Source organism: Aquila chrysaetos, chromosome 26 (assembly GCF_900496995.4).
Source record: "Aquila chrysaetos chrysaetos chromosome 26, bAquChr1.4, whole genome shotgun sequence".
Lineage (NCBI taxonomy): Eukaryota > Metazoa > Chordata > Aves > Accipitriformes > Accipitridae > Aquila > Aquila chrysaetos.
The window spans coordinates 15,537,125-15,561,995 of NC_044029.1; the positions used below are offsets into that span (position 1 = coordinate 15,537,125).

The 24,871-nt window shown below is 44.6% G+C and overlaps 1 protein-coding gene across 25 annotated transcripts in view; it reads left to right on the forward strand.

Moving 5' to 3' along the window:
* The window catches only part of MDM1 (Mdm1 nuclear protein), a 74,648-nt gene that overhangs the window by 8,176 nt on the left and 41,601 nt on the right, over nt 1-24,871 (forward strand). For 3 of the 25 annotated variants that reach the window (XM_041120494.1, XM_041120492.1, XM_041120495.1), the window contains 5 exons: nt 12,561-12,688; nt 13,964-14,080; nt 15,059-15,249; nt 15,361-17,352; nt 18,976-24,461. In XM_041120494.1, the coding sequence (XP_040976428.1) occupies nt 24,197-24,461 (265 nt within the window). In that variant the 5' untranslated portion in view covers nt 12,561-12,688; nt 13,964-14,080; nt 15,059-15,249; nt 15,361-17,352; nt 18,976-24,196. Of the gene's footprint in view, nt 1-4,006; nt 7,213-11,999; nt 12,120-12,560; nt 12,689-13,963; nt 14,081-15,058; nt 15,291-15,360; nt 17,353-18,975; nt 24,462-24,871 lie in introns of those variants that run through there. The other 22 variants (XM_041120479.1, XM_041120480.1, XM_041120499.1 and 19 more) reach the window with 19 other exon arrangements.

Genomic DNA, 24,871 nt, shown 5'->3' on the forward strand with positions numbered 1-24,871 from the left:
GAAATAGGCGAAGTTGATGCAGTTTTGCAGTGTTTGGTAGAATGTGGTCCTCTGATGGAATACAGTCCCCTGCAGGTTTCTCTAACACTCTGTACTTTGCAATGTCAGGCCTTACTGTTTCAGAAACATTCGTACTACTTCTTGAACTTTGCAAGAAGCCCTAATGACAAGCTGACATATGTGTAGCACGAGCTGACTTTGGGAAAGCTTGGAAAATGTATTTACAAAGTATGTTACATCTTTGCCAGTATAACATTTTATGACATAAACTCAGTTGCTAAATTAGAAACCCTCTTTATTCTGTTAAAATGTCACAACGATTTCTATCCTTGAGCTTCATTCTTTGGAGCACACCCAGACATGCACATTGTTTTGCCGCTGTTGTTCTTGTTATGATGGTGACGGAAGTCTAGCATTCTTGGTAAAGAGGAATGAAGGTCTCGTCTGGAGCCAAAAATAACTAATGAGGAAGCAAGGAGGAGGCTGATGATACCTTCCCCCCGCAGGGAACCAGCACAGGCACACCAGTGGCTTACGCTGATGTCCTTTGCTTTATAAAGGTAGCTCTACCAGCTCCCCTTGGCCTCTCTTCTTTAAGGTCCAGCAACTTAGATTTTACTTTTTCAGGCAGTGACAGAACGTTAGGTACTCTGCGCCTTCCTCCCCCCTCCCCGAGCAGCGATGTGGTCTGCGTTTCTGAAATTGTATTTCAGCGGATCAGGGAGGAAGAGGCCACAATATTGATTTGGAAAACTGCATTACATTAATGGCAGCTCCTCTCTTTTTGGTTTAATTATAAAAAGCAGTCATGAATGCAGATCTGTTCTTGTGTCTGTTGAAAACCGAAACTTCACTGAAAGCAAATTAAAGTCCTGATTGCTTAGGTGGTCAATGGAATATCCATTTAAAACTTTATTTCTCGTATCAAGAGTAAGGAATTTTATAAAATAAATGTAAATACAAAATGTTACGCTTTCGAATAGGATATGTATCAACAAATATTAATAGTTCAGTACAAAAATTTCAGGGAGCCAAAAGCATCTGCAACTGGGAAAAACAGGTAATGTGCTGAAGGCACAAAGATAAGGCCCACAGCTGCTGGATTTCTTTGCACAGGAGTTTCCCACCGCCTCAGCGGGATTTCGGCACAAGGACTGTGGGTGAGGTGTCTAGATTGTGTGTGTTCCCCGAACGGCACTTTGTTGTAGGTAACTTTAAATAATTGGATTATGCAGTTTACTTTTCTGCTTTCAGGGGATCCCTGTGAGCATCAAGAAACTCACAACATTAAGATTGGCTTGTCTAATGATTTTTTGCATTCACTCGGAGTCAGATGCATGAAAGCCCATACTGTTCAATATCAGTAGAATCTCTTTCCCATTTAAAGTAGCTTTAATATTCCCTTTTAAATTCTAGGTGAAACTTCAGAGTTTTGAAGTCAGGAAAACAGTCCACAATCTATCTACACACTGCATACACACTGCATATACTAACATATAAACTAAACAAACACAAGGAAATGACAAAGCAGCAGCCCTTCAACATATGGGCAGAACGATTATCTAGGAGGTTATTTTTAAGTACAAAAACCCTTTATCTGTCCTTAAAGTTCCCAGTTGTTTAGAGGAACATTTTCTGATGCTGCTGGCTTTCTTCTGATGCTGTCTGTGCTCTTTTCCGGGAGATCCATGTGACATTCAGAAATGTAAACTCATGACTAATTAAGTTGCCTGCTGACTATTTCTGACACACATGATTCTTCAACATAACAAATTCTGCAATAAAAATATAGCAAAGCAAGTAAAAATCGCACAATGAACTCTTTAGCCCCAAATATGAATCATTCAGATTTAGTTGGGAAAAGAACCCATTTAATTGTTTCCCATAGAATCAACCACAAATAAAACACAAATGTAAATATTTATTTGAAAAATGGTGGCTCTACTAGCAGCTAAGACAAGGCACTCCCAAATGCAGGGCAAATTTTGATCTCAGTTTGCAGCGAGATTATTGCTGAAGTCAGTGGGAATACTGTGGGGGAAAAAAAGGGCCTTTCACTCTGTTAAACAAATGTTGTGTGTAAGGCTGCACCCCACTGAAGCTGGAGGGTGTAACAGAGAACTTAAAAGCTAGGAGCTTCTACAAATGAAAAAAAAGTCAGGAGATCATCACCTACAAGAGAGGCCCATATAAAGCTGGTGTGAGCCTACTGGATTACACTTTTGGAAGTGAAATATGTTTGACAGATGGAAGTAATGATAACCTTCTCCAAGCCTGGCAACAAAGGGACAAAGATGGGGAGAAAAAAACCCAAAGGGCAAGGCTTGAACAAGCCCTGAGAAGAGCCTAGCACAAAGAGCTGTTCTTTGACCCACGGGCAGCAAAGGGGTGACTTGTTTGGTAAATCTCTAGGAATGAAAATGTGTCTTTTTAAGGTGTTTGGAAGTAAAGAGAGGCCCTCTCCAAGGCTTCTTGTCAAATCAGCAGAGAAGACATCTAACTCTGCGTAATGGCTCAGTTCAAGAAGTTGTAAGGAGAATCAATCAGATCATTGCTTAATATTTCAGTGAAGATAGCCTCAGACCACATGGGCCAGTAATAATGCAATGCATGGTCAGAGCTCCTGTCATCCAAGTATCTAAATGACTTTCTTGGAAATGATATAAGCTTCTCAGCAGACGAGTATTATTATTTAAAAGATGGACATGACAATGTGCATGTATGTTAAGAGAATTATGCAATTAAACAGCCCTTTTAAAGACAGAGCCAGGGCATAACCCAGCCTTCCTGACTCCCAGTCCCCTGTTGATACCTGCTGGACCGTTTTCTTTCTCATCCTTCGTAACAAATAATTTAGCTGTTTGTCAATATTGGACAGCAGCGTTTTCCAAAATTTGCAGGTAAAATTCTGTGCTGCATCTCCGGGAGATGCGATATAAATGTCGTAGGCCTGGGGGCACTCTCCTTCTTGTACACATCAGTGGCGTGTACTGGACTTTTCAAAGGTATTGCAGCTTAAACCCAACGACCACAACACAACCGAGAGCCACCCCTCCTCCTGGTGTTTTTCATCTCCTCGCCGGTCCCCTTCCTAGCGTTCTCCTACGGCACTATTGGCACAAGTGTCCAGGTTTCGCTATGGTCTTCAGCAGTGCTTTAATCAAAGGACTATTTGCTGCTGCCAATTTTGTGGATCTCTTTTGTTGTGCTGTCAAGACTGTATTTGGCATAAAGGGACTGAAACGAGGTGAAGGATCTTGCCGTCACCTACTTTTGAATGCTGAGTTTTCTCCTTTTGCATATTTGTAGGTCATACATAAAGTATAATCAATAGGTCAAAAAAACATGAAGTGAGTAAGCCATTTTTAAATGTTACCCTTTGAAATGTTCTCTCTCCTGTAGTTAAAGCAATGTTAGCTAAACATAAGTACCTAGAAACAGAACAGTGAGAGTGGGCTCCTTTTTGAGCCTTTGAATGTATACTTCCCAGTGAGTTCATACAACCCACTTATGGGATAGAGCTTGTAGTGGCCAACCTCCTGACCTACCACACTGCCCCCGCCTTCTGATGGTCACGCCACCATAATTATAGAACAGGAAATTAAAAAAAAGGGAACTGTGGTACTTTAATCGGCATAATATGATTTTTAGTAGGGGACAAATACACTGTTGATGTAGGTGACTTATTACAAATACTCACATTGCATATGGTTGACCCAAATGGCACAATTGCAGATTCTGACTGAAATGTACTAAGCTGCATGTTTCTGGCCCATCACTACAGTTTACAATTGCTAAAAACATCCATGCACTGCACAGATGGTAGAGATCAGTTAGTCCAAAAGAGTCACAAAGGAACAAGTTTTAATAATAATTTGGGATTTTTTTGCTTGCATGTTCCAATAGTCTTTTAAGGTGACTATGACAAACAGAAATTAAGAGGGCCGTCAATCTTTGTGCGGAAGGTAACAGTGCTGTAGTCAGGACAGCTGTCAATTTTTTTTAGATCCAGCTGCGCCTGAGCTTCAACACAACTTTTTTCAGGATAACATCCTGCCTGAGTCTCACCCCTACACAGCACCTCCTCAGAGCCAGCACAGACCTGGGCAATGTCAGGTAGGAGATTACTTCTGTTTCTGTGAGAGGGGTAGAAATATGTACTGAACGTGGTGTGCCTTGTGTAACAAGGTAAGGTTGTCTTTTCCTTGGAACTCTAGTTCCCTTCTACTTGCACTTCTAATGGTCTGGGCTATGCTTTGACCTGGACATCTGGCAAAGACGCCAATACTCAGGCTAGCAGGGTCAAATCCAGGCATCTGTCGGGTCTGACTTTAGGGTTGTTTCTGGAGCTGGAAGAATGCAGAATAGTGATGACTCTGGCACAAATTTTCCTTTATAAAGGACAATAGAGGTAATAATCAGAACAATTATGCAAAACTTACTAAAACTTTCAGGAATTTACAAGTAGGTACTGGTAAATACTCAAGTACCAATTGGTGGGATTGCAAGTGCAAGCCCTTTTTTAATCCAAACAAAGCAAAGAACAAACACCAAGAGACCATGAGAAAAGTGGTTACACTGATATAAAAAAGTGCAGCTGAAGGAAGAAGTGGTTGCTGAATGTTAGCAAATACAAACAGTGCGGTAAGGAAGATCTATAAAAATAAGTACAAACAAGCCAAAGGATAAGTGGGGGAATAAGACTTTACTCTCAAATTGTAGATTACTCCTTACTAACATCAGGAGGTACTTCCAGTATCTTCTTATTGAATTGTAACCAGAGGAAAGGCTGTTTGAAAAACACTGAAAAACACTGTGTGCATGTTTATACTGCTTTTACGAAGTCCTTTTCCTCAGCAGTTATCTCTCCATCTGTTTCCACTTCAGCTTTATAGTTATATTTGACTCACGGCAGGTCAAAAAGAAGGGGGGCTTTCTGGCTGTTGACAAACAGTGTCTGTAATGCTCTAAGGGGTTGCCTCTGCGGGTGCCTTCCCTCCGTGCCTGACAGGGGATGGGGCAGAAGCATGGCTTATCCTCATCCTACCTACCATCTCCTTCGGGGCCGAGAAGCCAACTCCTGTCTTTGACCAGCCCACTCTACCAACGCCCATTGCCTCCTGCCAGCTTTTCGAACCCATGCCTCCATGCTCTGTCTCACGCTGTCCCCAGCACTCAGGAGAAGCTCTCTGTAAACATCTGCAGAGCTGCCTCATAATCTTTCTTCAGTCCCTCCTTAAAACTCTGCTTTTGCCACATTGCCTCCATGAGTTTGCATGAGGCCTACTAGATTGACAAGTATTTGTTTCACCACTTCCTTAGGCTTGTTCTCTCTGCTTTTCTGCCTATCTGCCGCAACTTTTCCTAACTTTAAACCGTAAGTTTCTGGCGGCTAGGACTGTCTTCTCATGTGCTATTTAAACAAGGTCTCATACAAAGACTGCCATTCCTGACATGGACACCTCTTGGCTCTCCAATGCAATACAAATCAGCTGTGGCAGTTGTTAATATATTAAATTCAGTTTTTGCTGGATTGAGATCTTCCCCAAGAAACATCCTTACGATCAGGACCAAAGTCTTAGCAAGGGCTATGGAGGTCCAGAGGGAAGAGATGACCCACGGTTTGATGTACTTGTAACAGCCTGGGTGATGCAGGAGGCACATCTGTCTTGCACAGAACCCTGCTCATCACCTTCATACCCAGCTTCAGGATTAATGAATTTAGTGGCAAACCCATGTCATGCATCCCTGTGGGCAGGCCATCAACTGAGAAGAAGCAGCTAAGGACTGGACCCTAAATGGTATTTAGGCTCCTAACTCATATTTAAGTGACCAGTATACCCCAATTCCAATAGGAAGGGAGGCTCCCAGATTTGAGTTATTTTTTAAAAACTGGTACTCCCTGGTCACTCAGGCATAGTACAGTCAGACAGTAATGTAAGGATTTGTATCACTTTAATTAATGGATGATATACAGCTTTCCTAAAAGACCAAGAAACTTCATAGTGACATTACAGCCCTTGTGCTAAATGGGTACAGCTCCCCTGCTTCTCAGGGCTGCATTAGAAGATGTCTTTGGAAGAAACCAAAACATTGGCTGTGGTTGCCTCACCAGTTCTTCTGCAACCCGGCTTTGCATTCGGAAAAGCATTTGAGTCATAAAAGTCAATAGTTACAGAAACTCTGGTGCTTTGTGGGAAGGAGACAACAGTGAAACAGAACCGTGGGTGAGGGTGGGTGGGAGGTAGAAGCAGGATACGATCACTGGGGAACGGACTCTCCGAGTCCTCACTAAACACTGTGCAGGTTTTGGTGGATGGACCGTGTTTCTGTCAACACCACAGGCTCTAATCTTATTGTCCACCCTGCTTATCAGATCCTGCAGGCTAATACAATATAACTGTCCTTAGATCAAACACACACAGATGAGAGGCTTTGCTGAAAAGAAAAAGGTCCAGCTGGGGCAGTTTCCTTCTGAGTTATGGCAGCGGTGGCGAACAGCTTCAGATGTTTTTAATAAGAAAAGTTGTGAATCTCTACTCTAGCAATCCATCTACGAACAAGGACATAACCGGTCCGTGAAACTACTCAATTAAAATATATCAGCCATATTTATTGACCTGCCTGATCAGGTCACTGGGAACCGCTCGAGAGGCACCGTGCCCACTGCTGCGGCTCTCAGCAGCGCCCACAGCCCGGTCCTGCCCAGCACGAAGCTGGGGGGTCAGACTTCCCGGGTGAAAACAAAGACGTTCCAGGCTACCAGATCCCTTGCAGAGCTAATATCCTTTCTTTTTATGTGCACAAACTCACCACTGAAACCTGACCCTTACTAGTACCTGAGGGGCTTGGTGTTAAGCAAACAGAACAAAGACAGTCCCTGAGACTGCCTGGTCCCTGCTAATATTTTTCTGGATTGGGTTAAACTTTGTAAGTGTATCAATCAGCTGCTTTCCCTTCAGCATAAATACAAAAAAGCCACCAGCTCCTCTGGAACAGGGGGGACCTCCACTCCTACCGAAGTCACAGCGGAGCTGGAGTGGGAATATTCGCCCAAGGGGATGCCGATGCAAGATGAGAGCGCAGGAGAGAACCCCAGTTGTGCCCCGGTGTGCCTGCAGGGAACACAGCAAGAAAGATCACAGAAATCCTGGAAAGACAGGAAAGGCATGAAGACCACAGGAAACGCCCTGGATCCTTAAAAACAGCTGAGTAAGCAAGGTTTACTGACGCTCAGTCTCAGGGTCGTGGGTGCACTAATACCCTCACTGGGTCTGCCCAGCCTCACCAGGGACCAAACCTCTACCCACGGGCCCCTTTAGACCTCCATCTGAGCGGTGATGTTGGGGTGCTGGTCCCCAGCCGTGGACCCCCTTGATCCTGGCCTGCGGACTGACTTTCCGGCTTGACCTTGGACCCACCTCCCCACCACAGAGGTGTCTGAAGATCTGGACTCTTGGTTGAACCCAGCTGTCCCCAGCTGCCCTGCTCCCTGTCTCGGGGTGAAGTCCTGCCCTGTCTGTCCCCCCCTGGTGAACCCGAGCCCCCCCCCGGCCCCCACGGAGGTGCTGGCCCAGGCAGCATCTGTGCAAACTCCTGGCCAGAAGCATGGGACCGCAATTCCCCTGCTTGATTGTCAGCTGCGCTCAGGGAAGCATTCCTGGGTGGGATCTTTGTAAACAGGGATCTCTGGCATCTGCAGATGTCTGGTTTTGCCAGTAATTTTTTCAGACAATGCACAGGACCCTGAATTCTGCATAATTCAGAGTCGAGAAAGCAATGCAGAGCACGTGGCTGTGGTTTCACTGAGGTGCTGTACGTGCATGCCGACAAGAACGTGAGGTGCCTGTTTTGATGGGAGCCCTTATTCTTTGTCTCGCAATGCCCTTGCTTTGTACAGGCTCTCTCCCCAAAGGGATTTTCTCTTTTGCAATCCCATCCTCAGCTAGTAGCTTGGCATCCAAACCTCGCCATCACACCAAACAGAACTACTAGGCAGCAGCACAGCGAAGCTTTGTTATCAGTCTGTCCTCGCTGAAGAAACGGAGACCCCCAACTCTTCTGCCTAACGTGGCTAATAGCTGGTTAACAGCCCCTGACATAATGAAGTGGCTCCTGGTGCTCAGTATGACCTTACACAGTATGAAACACAGGCAACCTTGAGGCTGGTCCCTCACTGCCCCTTCTTACAATTTGGTTAAATTAGCAAGAAGTCCTACCTCCTTTTCTTCACATGTTTTCCTATAGAAGTCCATGACATTTTGCCCAACTTTGGTAATTTTTTGTATTACTTTGTAGAAAAAGGTAGGGTTTTTTTGACAAATCAGTACCTCTTTTTCTTTTTTCCAGTTGGAAATGACCTTTAGATTTTCACGTTCACTACAAACTCCCACAGTACTGAGGGTCTTCTCAGAGGGATTTGCTGGTGCTGATAATTATAGGTGCCAATTGCATTGGTTCCTTGATGACTTCCCCTACTACTTTCTGTTTAGTAAACAAACTTTTTGAAAACCACGTGTTTTTAAAAGCCCCTTGGAGTTGCGAAAAAAGAGTGGGTCAGCAGTAAGAAGGAGCAGTGGAAATGACAATGTTTGTCCGTTGTATGGCCAGGTAATTCTCAGATACAAACCAGAAGATGTTAACAGCTGTCCCTACGATACCTGGAGCCAAAGACGCTGAGAAGAGGAGGGACAGGCAGGTAGAGGGTAAAAGAGATGGTCAGAGCTGTTCAGTCAATCCGTAATAGAAGAGCAAAAGGGGGATGTTACCACTTCATTGTGACATTTAGAATATTTCATACCCCCTAACATGGTGGGTACAAGTGTGAGGGAGCCTGCTGGATGCTGAGCTGCTGCTGGGCAATTCTCGGTAATTATTTAGCGTGCAATGTGTTGGCTGGATTAAGGTATTTGGACAGAGATTGGTATGGTGCATTGTGTCAGAAGGCCTTTTAAAAAATTGGTTGAAAGATGTTGATACTAACTCCAGAGGAACTGGTTTCTGCAATTTTTGTCAGGGCAAATGGCCATAACTCTAAGTGGGAATTTTACTCACTGCCTTAGGCTGGGTTTTGAAAGGTATTTAGGTGCTGAAAGATAGAGTTAGACTTCTACTAAGACTTTCAGAAATATTGTCTGCTTCATAAAATCTTACTTGGCACATGTCTGATTTGTTTGGCACTTGAATATCTCGGAAATCTGGCACTGTGCGGGCAATAAATACAGGAAAATAATGGGAGTTCAGATTAAAAAATAGCAATGTTGTTTTTTACAGTATCAGGATTGGCATGCTGTTAAACTGTTATTACAACAAAGTCAGGATCTCTCACAAGGTGCATGGAACTAAGAAGTAGAAACAAAAAATGGCCACCTAAAAAAAAAGAAAACTAAGAAAATGCAGAAAGTCTACTTTATAAAGCCCCCGTCACGCAGATTCAGATGATTTACTTTTGGCTTGGTTTTTTTTTTTTTTTTTTTTTTAAACCTTTTCTCTAGAGAATTATTAGATGAATGTAGAATTGTAAATTGAGTATATAGATCTTTCTACACATTTGCAGAATGAGAGATCTGAAATAACATAACCGACATTCTTAAAACTGGTAGGGACAGTCACTTGTTCAGGAAGGTTAAGTGTCTCCTGCAATGCTGAGCAAATCAAACTGCACAAAGAGGGGTGTCAGGAGATTGCAGTGTGTCCTAATCCTGAGTATGAGCCTCCAGTTTGGTTTGGTGTTATTTTTTTCCAAGGGTGAGAAATAGAATGGTTCTTGAATATGTAGATCAGCATAATTTAATTAGCTTTTATGACCAGGACTCCTCAGAGATAACCATAAAAGTCAATTAGACTGTATTAAAATGCAGCCATTTCCCTGAAGCTTCTGTGAAACAGCCCTTACTTATTCAGGAAAATGGTAAAAATCTAGATATCTAATCTAATAAAAAGAATAGCCACGTAGAAAGAATGCTGTCGTGGTTTTTAATATAACAGGTTTCCTTCTGCACTTTCCCAGTGCCTGAAATGCATTGTAACCTTACAGGTCATACCTTGAGTTTATGTATTTATATGCTGTACTGGCCAGCCAGTATTACAGTATGATCTCGCAGTCCATTTAAAATTGGATTTGAAGAAGATGGTTAGCAAAGCGTAGTGCCTCAGGGCAAAAGCTGATTATCTGCAGGAATCAGGAGAGGACTGTGTCCCAGCTGTACTCCCCCTCCTAACTCCAGATGTTACACACACACAGCTGGCTGAGCACAGAGGAAGATGTGCAAATACCTAACCATGCCGCCAGACGATCACGTCTTAATTGGTGCCTTCTTTCCTCACCCTTGCCTCTCTGTATTGTAATCAGATCTTCATCTATGCTATGTTTAAAAGCAGCTTTGAGGCGACACTTGGTGACCATCCAGCATTTACCTGCTTGGTCTGTCTCCACTTACCCTACCGCAAGCCCATGGCTAGTCCATGCACGATGGCTCCCTGCCTCGAGCCGAGGTTGCCTCTTACCCCTATGGGCTTGGTCTCCAGCGCACCCCGAACTTCAGGTTGCTGCTGAAGCGAAAGCGTTTGAGGGCAGGAATCGCAATTACCTTTTTGGTCTCTCTAATGAACATTACAGGCGTATACGTCTATATTACAGAATAGTCAACATTTGATTTTTAGGTTTGCTCTTTTTCCTCTGAACGACATGTTCTGGCTATTACAAAGAGCAAGATTCTACTTTGAATTGGCCTGACCAAGTACGCACTCTCTTAAATATTAGTATGCCTATTAATGCCAGGAGTGGCAGGTAAGAATTACCCAGAGCAGAGGTGGGGAGGGGTGAGCAGCCTAAAGCTATCGTGTCTTGTCCACCAGCAGTTTGGTCTTGAGAGAAGGAGTGGCAGAGCAGCTGGGCAGCTTCCCCATCACCGCCACACGCATCCGGCCCTGAATTCCAGCAGAGCCTTATTTATTTCAATTAGCTCATTAGACCTTTCAAGCCTCCACGCTTATCTCAAAAATAAATATTTGTTGTACAGCACGTCACACTGCCCAGTATTATGTTCTCTGCGTAAAGAAAGTCCTTGCAAAACATACCACAAAGAGCCTGTTGTCAGTTTATTGTGAGAATCTTCATTCTGGCTTTACCTGATTTTTATAGGATTAAAGTCTCAGAGTTGATGCTGCATTAGTGTGTCGTTTCTGTGGAAATTATTGCATTTCATAATAATGTACTCAAGTTCTAAAGCGTGAAGCAAACAGAACTCTTATCAAACTTGCGGCAGATAAGAACAAGCATTGTCTCGAAATCTCAAGTTCTATTCTTTTTTTATGGCATAAGGAGAAATATTTGAGAGTTAGCAACCGTGGCACTGAGGTGATGTCCCTTGCATCGACGTAGTTAATCTGTCAGCAGTTCCATCAGCAAACCTGTTTTTCAGACCTGTTAACTGCAGTCTGAAAATCAATTCCAGACTTAATCATGGACAAAGGGGTGTATTCCACCATTCTGCATGCTGGTGATACACATATATCATTGGGAGAATAGTTTCCAAGGTCTCAGACCATGAGAAATTTTATGCTTACAATATTTATGACAGAATATCACCCTTGTGCTACAGAGTGCAGAAACCTAGACAGAATAGGTGATTCAAATGCAAAATAGTTTGATCCTCTGATGAAAATTCCTTGGCCTTTGGCCTTATCGTACAATCCAAGGCATGTAAAAATTGTGCTGGAATTTGCCTCTCGTCATATCTCATTGCTTAATTATTAAACATGTTTGGTATGGTACAGTTGCTCTATAATAAAGTGTGTCATTACTTGAGCAAGCAAAATTCCTTGTGCTGTTGTCTTCCTAGAGAGTCAATACCTGATAAGGGCCAGGGCTGCAGCTCCGGGCTGAAGCAGGGCCACGCGGCTCTGCAGCATGAAATGATAGAAACCTGGGGCCATGCCGGCACTCGGAGAGCAACCAGGAGCTGCGCTTTCAACTCTTTATTTTTTTCTTCATGAAGGATCAAGTCTCTCCAGCTGGACGGACCGGGGGGAGAGGAGAGGACTGTGACCCTTTGGCACTGGCAAATGCCAAAGCCTTTGGGGCAAGGGGGTGGAGATAAAACTGGCGGTGGTATCAGGTCAGGGCACCAAAATTACAAAGGTTGCTACACTTTTCAGTGCACAGACGAGAGGCAGAAGGAAGAGCACAGTTTAGAGAACATACATACTGCAGCAGCAGGGAAAGGACACCCTTCCTCCTCTGCCCCTGCTAGCCCAAACCCAGTTTCTCAGGATGGGCCTGAGAAAGGAGATCTGTCCGAGGCATATATGTGAAGCACTTCTGCACCTGTTGATCTTTAGGCTTTCCACTTAAATATAACCAAGGACCCCAAAACCAGCATTAGTGAGACAGACGGTGACAAAAATTTTCATCTCTGTAACCTTCAATGCAAAGGACTGGACTTAGCATCAGTGCAGCCCTCAGCGGACACAGTCTCCTTCAGTTTTACCATCACCACTGGCTGTGGGTGGCCCTACTTTTTAGTCCTCGATTTGAACGGTTCTGCCTGTTTTTCCAGATGGGGTTCGCGAGGAGCCACCCTTCTACTGATGCTCATTGGAATGGCACCAGCGCCCGGCCGTGAATATCAGGCACAGTTCAGCATCTTCACTTCGGCATCCCAAAACTGAGACGTGATACCTCCAAGTTAATGGCTTTTCACCCCGTTGGCTTTATTACCATTTTCTGCGCAAGTGCGAAACAGTCCCTTGAGTTAGAAAGGGAGCGAAAGAGGTGTGAGGCTCAAATACCGACGAGAGACACTTTCTCTGCCCACCGCCTCGGTCCCGCTCCCAGGGTCTGACCCCCCTCGCGTGAACGTGCAGCCCACGCGGGCCCAGGCAGGGATACCGGCGGCGGCTCTGAAGCAGCACAAGGCAATTCCAGGAATCCGTAGCGAGCTCAGGTCCTTGCAGCACCTTTGCCGAGGTGCCTTCAGCTGCAGGGATAACGAACCCGCGGCCGCTCCACGGTGATGCAAGGAAGGGCTTGACTCGGGGAGATGCTGAGTTCCCGGCAGCGTGACCGAGCTATTTATTAAATGCAGGGTCTGCCTAAACAAAAAACTGTAGTTGGCTGCCTACAGGGAATACCTGTAGGGTGCTTAGTTTTAGTTTTGCTCCTCCGGACCTGCACGTGCGTGGGCTCAGCTCGAGCCGGGGTGAGCCTGAGGAGCCAGGCGGGACGGCAGCCCAGCACGGGCAGCAAAGCGCGCGGGTGCCGCGGGTACTTCTGCGGGTGTGATGCTGCTCATTTATCTCCATCCGCGGTTTGCCCTACGCAACCAGCCTGCAAACTGGGGCGGCTGAGGTGCAGGCAGACCCTCCGCAGCGACGCCAGCGGTTACCCCCGGGTGCAGAGCTGACGCTGGGGGGGTCTGTGCTGGGGGGTCCTGGTCCCCGCTCCCCTCTCAGTCCCCCCCCCCCGGGGCTGCTGCCGGCTGCAGACAGCACAGAGAGAGTCTCCCTCCCCGCTGCTTCAGCTCCCGGCACCGCAGAGGGGGTATGGGTCTGTTCCCGACCACCGCTCTTGCAGGGGTGGCAAATTTTGGCAGAGGGCAAGGCAGAGAGCTGGAGGGGGCTTTTATGGTCGGGGCCTTTTTTGTTGGAGGTACGGTTTTTCCAAGGCAGTCAAAAACCTTATAGGGGTCTTCTATGGTTTATATCTCGTCTCTAGTGCATGTCGTGCACAGCAATGCTATAGCTTTATAGCCATATAATCTAGCTATATTTTCTAAAACAACAGACTGAGGGTCTTTAAAAAAAAAAAAATCCTAGAAGGTCATTTCTTTTGAAGCCAACTAACTCAGCACTTGCAAACCTAACTTTATAAAAAGAGCTTTATGCTGAACTGTGGGCCATCCCACCCCACAAAGCTTTTCAATGAATTGGAAATTATTTCTCTTTAATGTCTTGACCTCAGGGCTCAAAGGGGGATCTGGCAGCAGCCCCGTACAAAAGCCCCGGTGGGAAACATTTAACTTCCCGAGATGTTACTCCCACAGTGTACATGAAGAGGAATTGCTTCAGACAGTGCGAGGTGAGTTTTATGGATCACAAAACTCCGCCAAAGTAGGGCTGAAATACAAATAAGTAAGTAAGTAAATGTGTCCTTTCTCTCCTTTATCATGCACAAGCTAGAAGGTAGCATGGACAAAAATAAAGGTCCTATAGAAAAACGCTGATGCGAAAGCCTCGTTGAGGAGGTCCTTTAATTTTATTGCAGAATCTCTTGTCCAAATAGCGGAGGTCTGCGTAAGGCCTGGCTGTGTTTGCTGTGTCCAGGAGCCCTCTGTTTGCAGGGGGAGGAGAGGCTCTAATCTGTATCGCCCCGAGTGGGAGCACACACACCGCTGCACTCTCCTGCCTCCCCGTGCAAAGGCATTATCTCCTGGATTCATGTGTGACCTCTCAAGATATTCTGTCTTTACCACTTAGGCTTTCCCCATCCCTACCTCAGGAGGGAACCGGAAGTTTTCCCCACTGTGAATTAAATTAATGAGAAACGAATCTAGGGAAAATTGGCTATTCTTTTGCTGATTACCTTTCGTTATCCTACTAGCCGTGTTGGGGTTCAGCATTACTGAAAGAATGAACAATAATCTAATTAATATGCTTACTGTAGTAGAATAGAATCTAAAGACGTGTTCAGCTTGTCGCAGCATGCACTTTTAAATTCTTTACTCGGCAGTAACATTAAAACAGCCAGACTTTCAGCCCTGCAAACTGTGGATAATGAATTTCTTTCATCCCAAACAATTTACTCCCCTGTGTATTAAAACACTTAACCAGATCAGTTGTATTTGTACCAATGCGTGCTCTGACGTGCAAAGCAATGGAAAAAATGAGCAATCAGTGTGTAGTAATGATTATTTTCTTAGTAAACGTTTTTTCTAAAAGTGATAGAAATAAAGTCACATATTTTTCAGTCACAAGTGAGTGCTGTTTACACAACCAACATGAATAATGAAAACAAGTATATTCCCTCCTGTCCTTGCTCTCTTTGGATGCTCTCCAGCATTGACTGAAGTCAGGGAGAGCTGTGCTGTTGACTTCTCTGGAGCAAGATGGGATCTGCTGCCTGCAGTCGGCATTCCCCTCAGACGAGCACAGCTCTGGAAACGCCGTGCCGATGGAAAAGTCCCACGGAGAAGGCAGAGCTCATCGCTCTCAGGGTTAGAAGGATCACCCTCCGGGCCTCAAAACAAGGTCAAAGTTGGGAGGGAGAGGGAAAGAGGCTTAAAATGAAGGTTTGCATGCGCTTTTTTTTCTGTCATTCTAGCTTCTGAGACATTTAGCTGTATTCGGTTGTATTTTTAGGCTCTGTTCCAGGAGCAGATTGAAGAACTAAGAACTTTGTGAAATGAAAGTTAGGATTTCTGCATGATCCCTTCACTTCAAAAACTAATGTTCTGAAAGAAATACCCCGCCCTGCAACACTTGTTAAAATACAGATTTTTGTAGAAAGGCAATTCTAAGCTAGCCACACAAATTAGGTCTCAAGAATATGATTCTCTACTTTTTAAAGCTGATACGACAGCACAGGAACGATGCAGTAAGGAGCCCATCCTTTCATCACGTGTGTTTTGGGGTTGATTTCCGTGTTATTTTAAAAACTTGCATGGGATTAGGCTTTTCAGTAACAAAAGCACATGAACATTTTTCAAAGCAACTCCCAGCTATGCAGTTAATCGCTCCAGTAAAATGGAATTTAGGGGAAAGCTTTCTGAGCTGCAGAGAACCGAAAAGGAGTGGGGTTTGGCCTGCGGGGGTGGGATTCACCCCAAGCAAGGGGTGACGTGGACTTGAAATGGGCCCAGGTCGTCAGCCATTGATTGACTTTAGCGGCAGTTTTGCCTTAGCAAATAAGAGCTCGCAGGAACTTTTCATTTGTGCATCCGTAAGGGAAGAGATTTGGCTTTGGCCGCCAGCCTCTTGGGTCTTTCTGGCTCTCTGGGGTGGTTCCTCTAGATTTCAAAGCGTATCAGCTGGGGCTGTTCATGCAGTTGTAAAAACAATGCGGATTAATGAGAGTCACTCCCTACTAGGTGACCCTGGAAAACCTGCTCTGCAGTCACAGAACGGCAAGAGTTTTTATTCCGTTTTGGCCGGAGAGAAATTAAATCGTTAGACTTTTTCCCATCATCAGCACCCTCGTTGTGGAAACACAGCAGTCAATTTTTACTGCGGTTCGGCAAGGCTGTCCTCAGCGCTGCACATTTCCTGCTCGGCATCCACCTTCCTCGCTTTTAAAATTCATTATGGGTAATCTGCTGCGAAAGAGAATATCGAGCCTGTATGTCTCGACCACCCAGATCTATACACTCCTATTGTCAGATCTATTTACTTCTGCTATAATAAAAGCGCTGGAGAGCAGAGCACATGAGAAAGTGCTCCTAAGGAGAACACTGAATCTTAATCTTTGCCTTACACCCTCTTTAGCACTGTTTCTTCCAAAGCTGTGCACATATCTGTGCAGCTGTATATTTTCAGCGTACGTCACTGCAAAATAAATTATTCAGGATTGTTAGATTACTTATAAATGACACCAATCAATTAACACCACAGCCGGCAGTCTTTGGGGCTTTTGTCAGAGGCCAGGATGGTAAAGCTCTCAACTCCACATTTCCCAGTATGAAGGATTATGGTAATGACAGCTTATTTTTATTGAATTTTTAATTGATGAGTAATATCTCTGGACTCACTGTGCTAACATTAGGTCTAGGGAGAGCTAATCTCTTGAAGGAGAACATGATACAAGCAGAGCTGCCCTTCCCCAAACAAAAACCCTACTTGAATGTGGCACCAAGCAATCACGGGAGTTTGCTGCTGTCAGTTGTCAGAGTGTTTCACAAGCCTTTGCACTGGAGATTTGTGCCTTTTCCTTACTGCACAGGCCTTCGAGGAGACCACGCATTAACATGCGCTTCACTGCTGTCCTGTAATAAGGTGAAAAAAGTAGGGTGGCTCCAGGTCGTGTGAAACAAAGCAAGCAGCAGCCTGTATTGATCCCCGGGCCGAAGACGCCACGTTTCTGTTTGCAGGCTGGAAAAGCCTCAGGTCTCCCCGCTCTGCACCGCTGACATTTCCAGCATTTCTGCTGGCGTTACCAGCAAGGCCACCGGAGAGCAGGTTCTGCAACCCTCTCACAAAGGAACAAATCCTACCGCTGGCTACAAAGCCACAGAGCCACGGAATTAAATATTTGTTTCCCTTTCTCAACCGAAGGACAAAACCTGGGGTCCCCTCCTCCTTCCAAAATACCCAGCCCCCAGGCAGATTGTGCTGGTGCGTGCTCATGGTGTGCACAGGGTGAGTCACGCAGAGAGCTGCGCTTCAATACTGGCAAAGAATAACACAGCTGATCTGGTCTTTTCCGTGTTGCTTTAAGGAGCAGTAAAGCTTCGTGATGATGGATAAACACTATTATCATGCATTAAACATATGTGGTTTAAGGACAGAGAGTAGTCTGATACTAAGTTTTTCAATACAGATTGAACTTGTCATTGAACTGCTTAGGTGTTTTATATTTAAACCTTCCTTGTAGCCCCACAAACTAAAATCAGGCTGTTCAGAGTCCCTCTGAATTAACTTCATAAAGTCACCAAGAATAGTTTAAAAACATATGCATTGTATGCTGACACAGATTGATTCATTAAGGGCGGTGGTAGAGTCTGAATTGGAAGGTGCAGTGAAGACGATGATGAATTTTAATGTGGCCAGTGGCTACTGTTCAGCAGATATGAAATTGGAAATCAATGCTAGCTATTAAATACAAATGGATGCTACCTTTACATCTGAAGCAGTCTTCCATTCCCAATCTTTCAGCATGGCAGGGGAATGCTGGCATGAAGGAGGAAAGCTCAGCCTTGCAACGGTCTGCTGTGCTGCTGTCTGTACTTTCTGTTCATACCTGGGCTACATCTCACCCTCTGTGAAATGGGTCCACAGCAAATGCTCCCAACTCCCCCCACACTAGATATGGTGCTAGAAGCCGTACTTTAAGTCTAAGTCTTGGTCTCTGCGTCCAGGAGTCGCGTGATTGCATCTGAACATAAGCTCATACATATTTCTAGACCTCATGGTCAGGAGGAAAATCTTTGAAGGGTGATGAGCGTGCAATGGATGCAGTGATGCCTGAGCCTGCTGGTACCAAGGCAAATTAGAGTGCAAACCCTAAAAGCCAAGAGCGACTGCACCCCAGCTGGAAGGTGTTGCTGGAGGAGTCTGACATCTCAGGCAACCCCACCTAGGAGCAGGAAAATGCTGTCGGATGTCCTCCTGGCTGCTAGTACGGTGCCAGGAGTGGCTGGAAGGCAAGTCTCTGCCTGCCAGAGAAGCAAACTCCTGCATCAGTGCTGCTCCACGTAGCGGTGGAGACACGGCGTGTCCTTGGGGGAGCAGAGAAAGCCTCGGGGAGCTCTATGTTGTATTTTGCCTAGGGCATCAGTTTGCCATAATCCATCTGTGCTCCCATGTAATGCAGAGACAAGGTGTTCTAGCCTCCTAAGTAGTTTCTGTCGCCTTGCTTTCCAACCCCCCCCCCCTTTTCAACGCACAGATGTGGGTGATGGAAAAAAACCTTTGCTTTGTTGCTTCATAATAAAATACTAAATGGAGAGACAGAGAGCAAAGTGCCCCCTCCCCTGAGAGCAAAGCAATGAAGAAATTAGTATCCCAATCTCATTTAAATAGTTGCTGGCTCTGTTGACACTGGAACGTAGAGCTAAGTCCCTAATTAAATGAGAAAACAATAAGCATAACTAGTAAACCATTGGTTTTCATTAATCCCCATATAGAATGTTTTCAAACAGTGTGTAACAAAATAAGCACCATATTTTAAATGTTCACCCTCTAGATCTCTCAAGCGTAATCAGTGATGTTTATCATGTCCTTTATGAAAATGCTGTTTCTCTCTCCCCTTCTCCACTGCAGGAGCAGAAGGAGGGAGGGAAGCAAGATGCAACAGGGATTTGTAGCACATGTGCACTGGAAACAAACACAAATTCTCCTGTGTGAGGATGATAGTGGTATTGGTGTAATGAGTTCTTCTTGGGTAAGTAAACAAGCTAAACTGATCTGATTTCCCATGAAGGATCTGGGTGACGGCCCACCCAACACAGGAAAGTCGGGTGGATGGAAGTAGGACTACGGGAACGTCCAGTCCAGAGCTTGGCTTTAACACCAGCCAACACGGCCCTTTGCATTACGTCCACAGACAAGCCCCAGTCAACACAGCTGGTCCACAGAGCTCATGTGGGGCCATTCACGAGACACCAGGTCTAGTTAGGAGGGACAGAAATGCATCATCTCCGCTATCTTATGTTTTTCTCTGTGTCAAAACCTGCCCAACTCCTGAGAAGCATCTCCCATTATGTATTTTAATTTTACCGTTCAGTAGCTCCCATATGATAGTACTATTTTTCTTATTTCAGTGTTGTCCTTGACCTGCAATGGCACTGGGTATCTACCGCTCCTTGGCTAATGTGTATAAATTTAGCTGGTAAGGTTGAAGTATTAAAGATTTCCAGCCATTTTGGCCATCATTTTGACACTATCAGAGGAAAATACCTGTTTGAAGTTTATTGGAGCTGGTGATCAAAAAGTGGGGGAGGGGTGAAGTGTTGCTACAGCATCTCCAGGAAGCATCCATTTTGTGAATGTCTGAGATTTTTTTTTTTTTTTAATTGATATTTGACATTTCAGCCAAGTCTGAAACCTCCAGGATTTAATTGCAGCAAAATCAATGGTACACCAGAAGTAATGAGGTGTGCCTGAGTTATCCTGAAATAGATATAATTGCAGTATAACTCCCCCAGCAGGTCCCAGTTTCCCCAGCCACAGTCAGTATCTCACTGTTTGCCAAGAGTAAAGGCGTCAGGAGCCCGTGGGATGGAGCTTAATTAACCAGGGTCCTCTCGTTCCCTGTTTTGATTTTGAATGACAGGTAGCAAAGAGCATTTGAGAAAAGGAAAGGGTGCTGGATGAAGATGTTGGCTTGCCGGCATCCTGAGGGTGCTTCACACTCGAGCGGTGAGGAAGACAAGTATGGAAGTGTGATGTCGGGGTGGAGTGAGCACTGGTGCAGAGGGCTTTGTTCAGCTGGGAGGTCTGGGTAGAAATTAATGGTGTTCTCATTAGAACTGAGTTTTGACTTTCAGTGCAGCATGGAAAAATCTCTGCTACAGGCCAAGATGAAATGCTCTGTAAATTATCAGCTGTCACCAATTAGAGCCACAGCTCTGAGACACGGCACTGCATGGAGCTAGGGGACAATAAGGGACCTGGCCAAGGGAGCTATAGAAGCCACTGAGGCTAGGGAGTCTGTCCTCCTAAGGGACTCTGCGGTCCAAGTGTCTCTGCTCAGGATTTCTTGCTGCCTGATCTCTGCTGCCTTTCTTCCTCCTGGAGAGAAACATGCCTAAGATGTGGTGAATCCAGGCTGGATGTCTTCCACTGCCTGAGGATGCTTGACTCCACACCTCCTCTGCTGGAGACCAGCAAGACACCAGCTTTCAACTTATTTTACTGCACTGCCTCCTCTACTGCAGAGGTTCCCTTATACACAGAGTAACTGTGCCTTAATTAAGGGCACTCAGCTGGGGAGGCAGGATACGCAGGCTGAAGGTGGAATTTGATGTGGGTCTTCCTACTGCTGCAACCACTGAGCTACAGAGGAAGCCTCCGTGGCCCCTCAGTGTTGTGCTAGATTGTGGATGAAACTTGTTTCTGAAAGGAAGATAATTTGATAGATTTGTATTATGCCTTCTTTTTTTTTTTTTTTTTTCCCAAATAGATCATTTACAAGCCCAGGGAGATGTAATGGGGATACACAGTCATCTGGACTTTTACTAAAAATAATACAAGATAAATTTAGCTAATGAGTTCAGCGTGTATATGTTTTAATGGCTTTTCCCTGCTACAGTCTTATACTGGCTCCTATCGTACATCAATGCTTCTTTCAACACATGTAAATAATACACAGAGCACAATTCAAATTCCCATAGAAAGCAACTTGGTTTTAGTTACAAACAGAAATAAATGCAGCAGGAATCGCATAGAGCCATTCAGGCAGTATATCAAAAGTTGGGCCAAATTCTGCACCTTTTGCTCACAAAAATAATCTTTACTGACTTCCTAATGTCACTGTGATAAACAGGGCTAAATTTTCTGAAAGAACTTTATGTGGCAATATATTCCATATTAGCTCCTAATGCCAAAGGCACTTTAAAAACCTTCCATATGTCTAGCTAAAGTATAGTGGATGAGCTCCCTACATTAATAGAGAACATAACCAATCAATTAGTATAAAGACTCTCTCTCTCTCCCCATAATCACCTTAGTCATACATCATCTAACTCTAGTGGTACTAACGCAAGACTTTTTAAATAGCCTATATTTGTCAATGAGGCTAAGATTTTAATGCAAGTCCCCTGTACCTATCACTGTAGCTTACAAGAGCAGCTTGTGTAAAGTTCTCAACACTGGACAAAAATCTGAGATGTAAGTTTAAATATGCTATATGCCTCTGCGTAGTGAGCTGGGCCCACTCTTTGGACTTCTTAGAGAGTCTGGCCATGCCGATGTTGCTCAGAGAAGCAGAGCACAGTGTGTTACACGCGGCCACGTGCAGTGTTTGCTCCCTGCAGGTACCGTCTTAATTCACAGAAGTCACTGAGCACCATCATGTAACAACAGTCTCCACTCCACAACAGTTATTGTTAATTTAGACCTAAACTTATTCTGTGGTCATGTTTTTCATTGCACTTGCAAGTGGCACTTGCAAAAATGTGCGAAGAAAATAATTGTCAGGCAGGCCTTCTCAAATATTGGTGGCCAAGGTGATGAGGGTACCAATAATAGCGTAACCCTTTGCTTCTGCCTTGAGATCTGAGTGACTGGGCTGTGAGACATCTCCTTTCTTCTCACAGGACCATTATTTTGTTTCATTGGCTTCTCTATTTCTATGATGATGCCCCGCTTCCTAATCTGGGAATCAGTTAAGAATGAGCTGATAGAGGCAATGGGTAAAGGACAGATGTTTGCTGTCTGATCCTTTGCAACAGCATGGCTTCTTCCAAAGTTTTTTTTATCTGGACAAAGCACTATATACAGTTTACTAGTGGGAAGGGGCTTTCAGTGTGTAATCGTGAAGCAGAAGTAGTGTATACCTCTCTCCTTCACCTTGGTCTTAATCTACAGCTTCAAGGTTTGATCTTGTCCACCTGAAGATGGCTGCTGTTGACTTCAGTGGGATTAGGTATTAGAAACATGCAGAGGAGATGATACAGGAAAGTGCTTTACAGCCAGTCTGCATGGAAAGAATTGGAAATACCAGGTGCAAGTTCAGGGAGAAGAAAGATGCAGATGTTGCATTTTCTCCATTTAGAAATAGGCGTCCAAAAATCAATATTCTTTATACATAGCTCTGAAATATGCTGCCTAAGGTGACTGGGACTCTACAGTGATGTGTGTCCTAGAAATCCGATCAATACAACATCTGCTCCAAAGGTCTACCTTACTCAAACCAGGCATAACTCCTGACTCCTTGGAACATGGGCAGCTCCTGCAGAAAGTAAGCACAGGCACGCTCTCCAATCAAGTGTGCTTATTGGGAATAACATTTCAGATACAGTTTGCCTGCTAACCCACTTATTGTAGTAAGTTCTGCGAATCTCAGACCTGTCCGGGAGATTTTCTGTAAGAAGTAGAAAATATACGCTCAATGCAGCAAACTGTGATGATAAATGTATGCTATATTGCTTCATTCAAATGTATATGTTTGTTCTTTTTCTCCTCAAAGCCTAAATTCATTGTGTAGGTATGTGTAATAAATATACCAATTTAATATGGTATCTTTCCTAGTACCTCTTGTCTTCTAATATGACCTTAATAATTTTTCAGATCGAAATATGGTGGGAAGCAGTGAGGCAAAGTTTACAGACTGTTATGAGGAAAACAGAAAATTTCTCAGGCATTCCCCCAAATATTTCCATGTTCAGAGGAATTCCTTTTATCTTGAAGCTGGCACTGTACCAGAACGTTTGCCATTTTATGCCATTTTTATTCATGTTCATCCAATCACCAGCTTTCTTAGGCAACCCACGCTTAAGACTTGGGTCTAGATTTGCTAGACCTGCAGAAATCATGGAGACTGAACCTGTAGGAGGACACTCATGTGTAAAGCCTTTCTGGTCCCTTGTGTTTTGGGTGAAGTGGACTAATACAGATATTGTCATCTTCCTATGCCAAAGAAAGAAAAATATGCTAGAAATTCACATGCTTGATAAAATCATCAGAGAGAACTAGAAGAGGAATTTCAAAATTCACCACCGATCCCAATTGGAAGTACAGGAATCCCTATTTTTTCTACAGTACTGCTTCCTTTTTAAAAACCGATTACATCTGAACTCACTTAAAACCAAATCTGATCAGAGCAATCAGTTCAAAGGCAGGATTCCTTTACCATCAGTTGTATTTATGGACACTGATTAGAAATGTTCTGTGTGTGCTTGGGATCTCCTTTCAGTTAAATATCTGCTTTCTTTAATTCAGACCTTTAATTCAAGGTCTTGACACTACCAGCATACTGTGCAGTGACAGTCCCACACCAGCAAACCCCGAGCCTTGGTGCTGGAGCGAATGTCTGGTAGAAAGGAGACCATTTCTGTTAAAAAATATGTTTTTAGATGCATTTTTTTTGAGGGGGTGGAGAAATGGCCTCTCCAAAAGCACCATTCAAATGCAGCATGGTGTCACCTAATACTTTTACATAATACTTCGGCAAGATGGTATAGTTTGAAAGGAGTATCTGTGACTTTAAAGAGCCATTCTGCTCTCAGGAACTAAGGCAAATGCATTCTTTTTCTAAAAAGGTTACCCTTAATGAGCCTGTGGGGAAGCTATTTCTGAGAGGGGCATATTTGAGTGCAGTGCTATTATTCCTAACAAATTAGTCATATTGCATCACCAACATGAAACAATGAAACTGAAGAGCCAGGGCGCTAATTTGCTCTCACGCATACTGGTGTAACTCCACTGGGCCTGATTTTCTGGCACACCCGAGCTGGGAAGAGATGTCTCGGAAAAGCCCGTTATAGCCCGAAGACTGCTCCGCTCTCCCGAGGAGCGGGTGCCCCACCGGCCTGGGGACGGGATGCGATGGGAGCACGGCAGGCTCGGCCACATCCCTCCCCGCCTTTCCTCTTCCCGTGCGCCGAGGGGTGTGTGGCAGCTTGGTGCCGGCCGGGAGCTCCCCAGGGAGAGGGCAGCCAGCTCGGGAGACCGGCCGTTTCCCACCTCCCTTTGTACTATTGGGCTGATGCAAAGCGGGGAAGCAAATATTGAATCAGACGGAATCACTCCCCTTTCCTGGCATAGAAGAGTTGCAGAAGCCCATCGTTTCTTATGCCTGTTGAAAAGTAAGAAAGAAATCAGTATATTTTGGTAGAGTTTGGAGGAAGATGCCTTTCTACTCTGTTCAAATAATACAATGGTCTGTGTCCTGATTGACCTTTGCAGTATTAACATTTTTAAAACATATTTTTTAATTAAAATGGGCTGGAACAAATTTTGGTTCTCGGTCCTGGATTGAGCCGGAGTTCACAAGTGGGTTTCTTTCGCAACCCAAATGAAAACATTGAAGACTAAATACACACACTTTGATTCACACTGTGCTCTCAGTGAGGTTTCCAACAAAACACCACATTTGACAAAGTGCGGAGCTGCTTCAGATTTCCATGCAGAGAACTAAGATCAAAATCTGCCCTTGACATTTGAGACTCCCTCCAGTTTAGATCAGGAGTTTTGACTCTGACCCTTGTTTAAGACT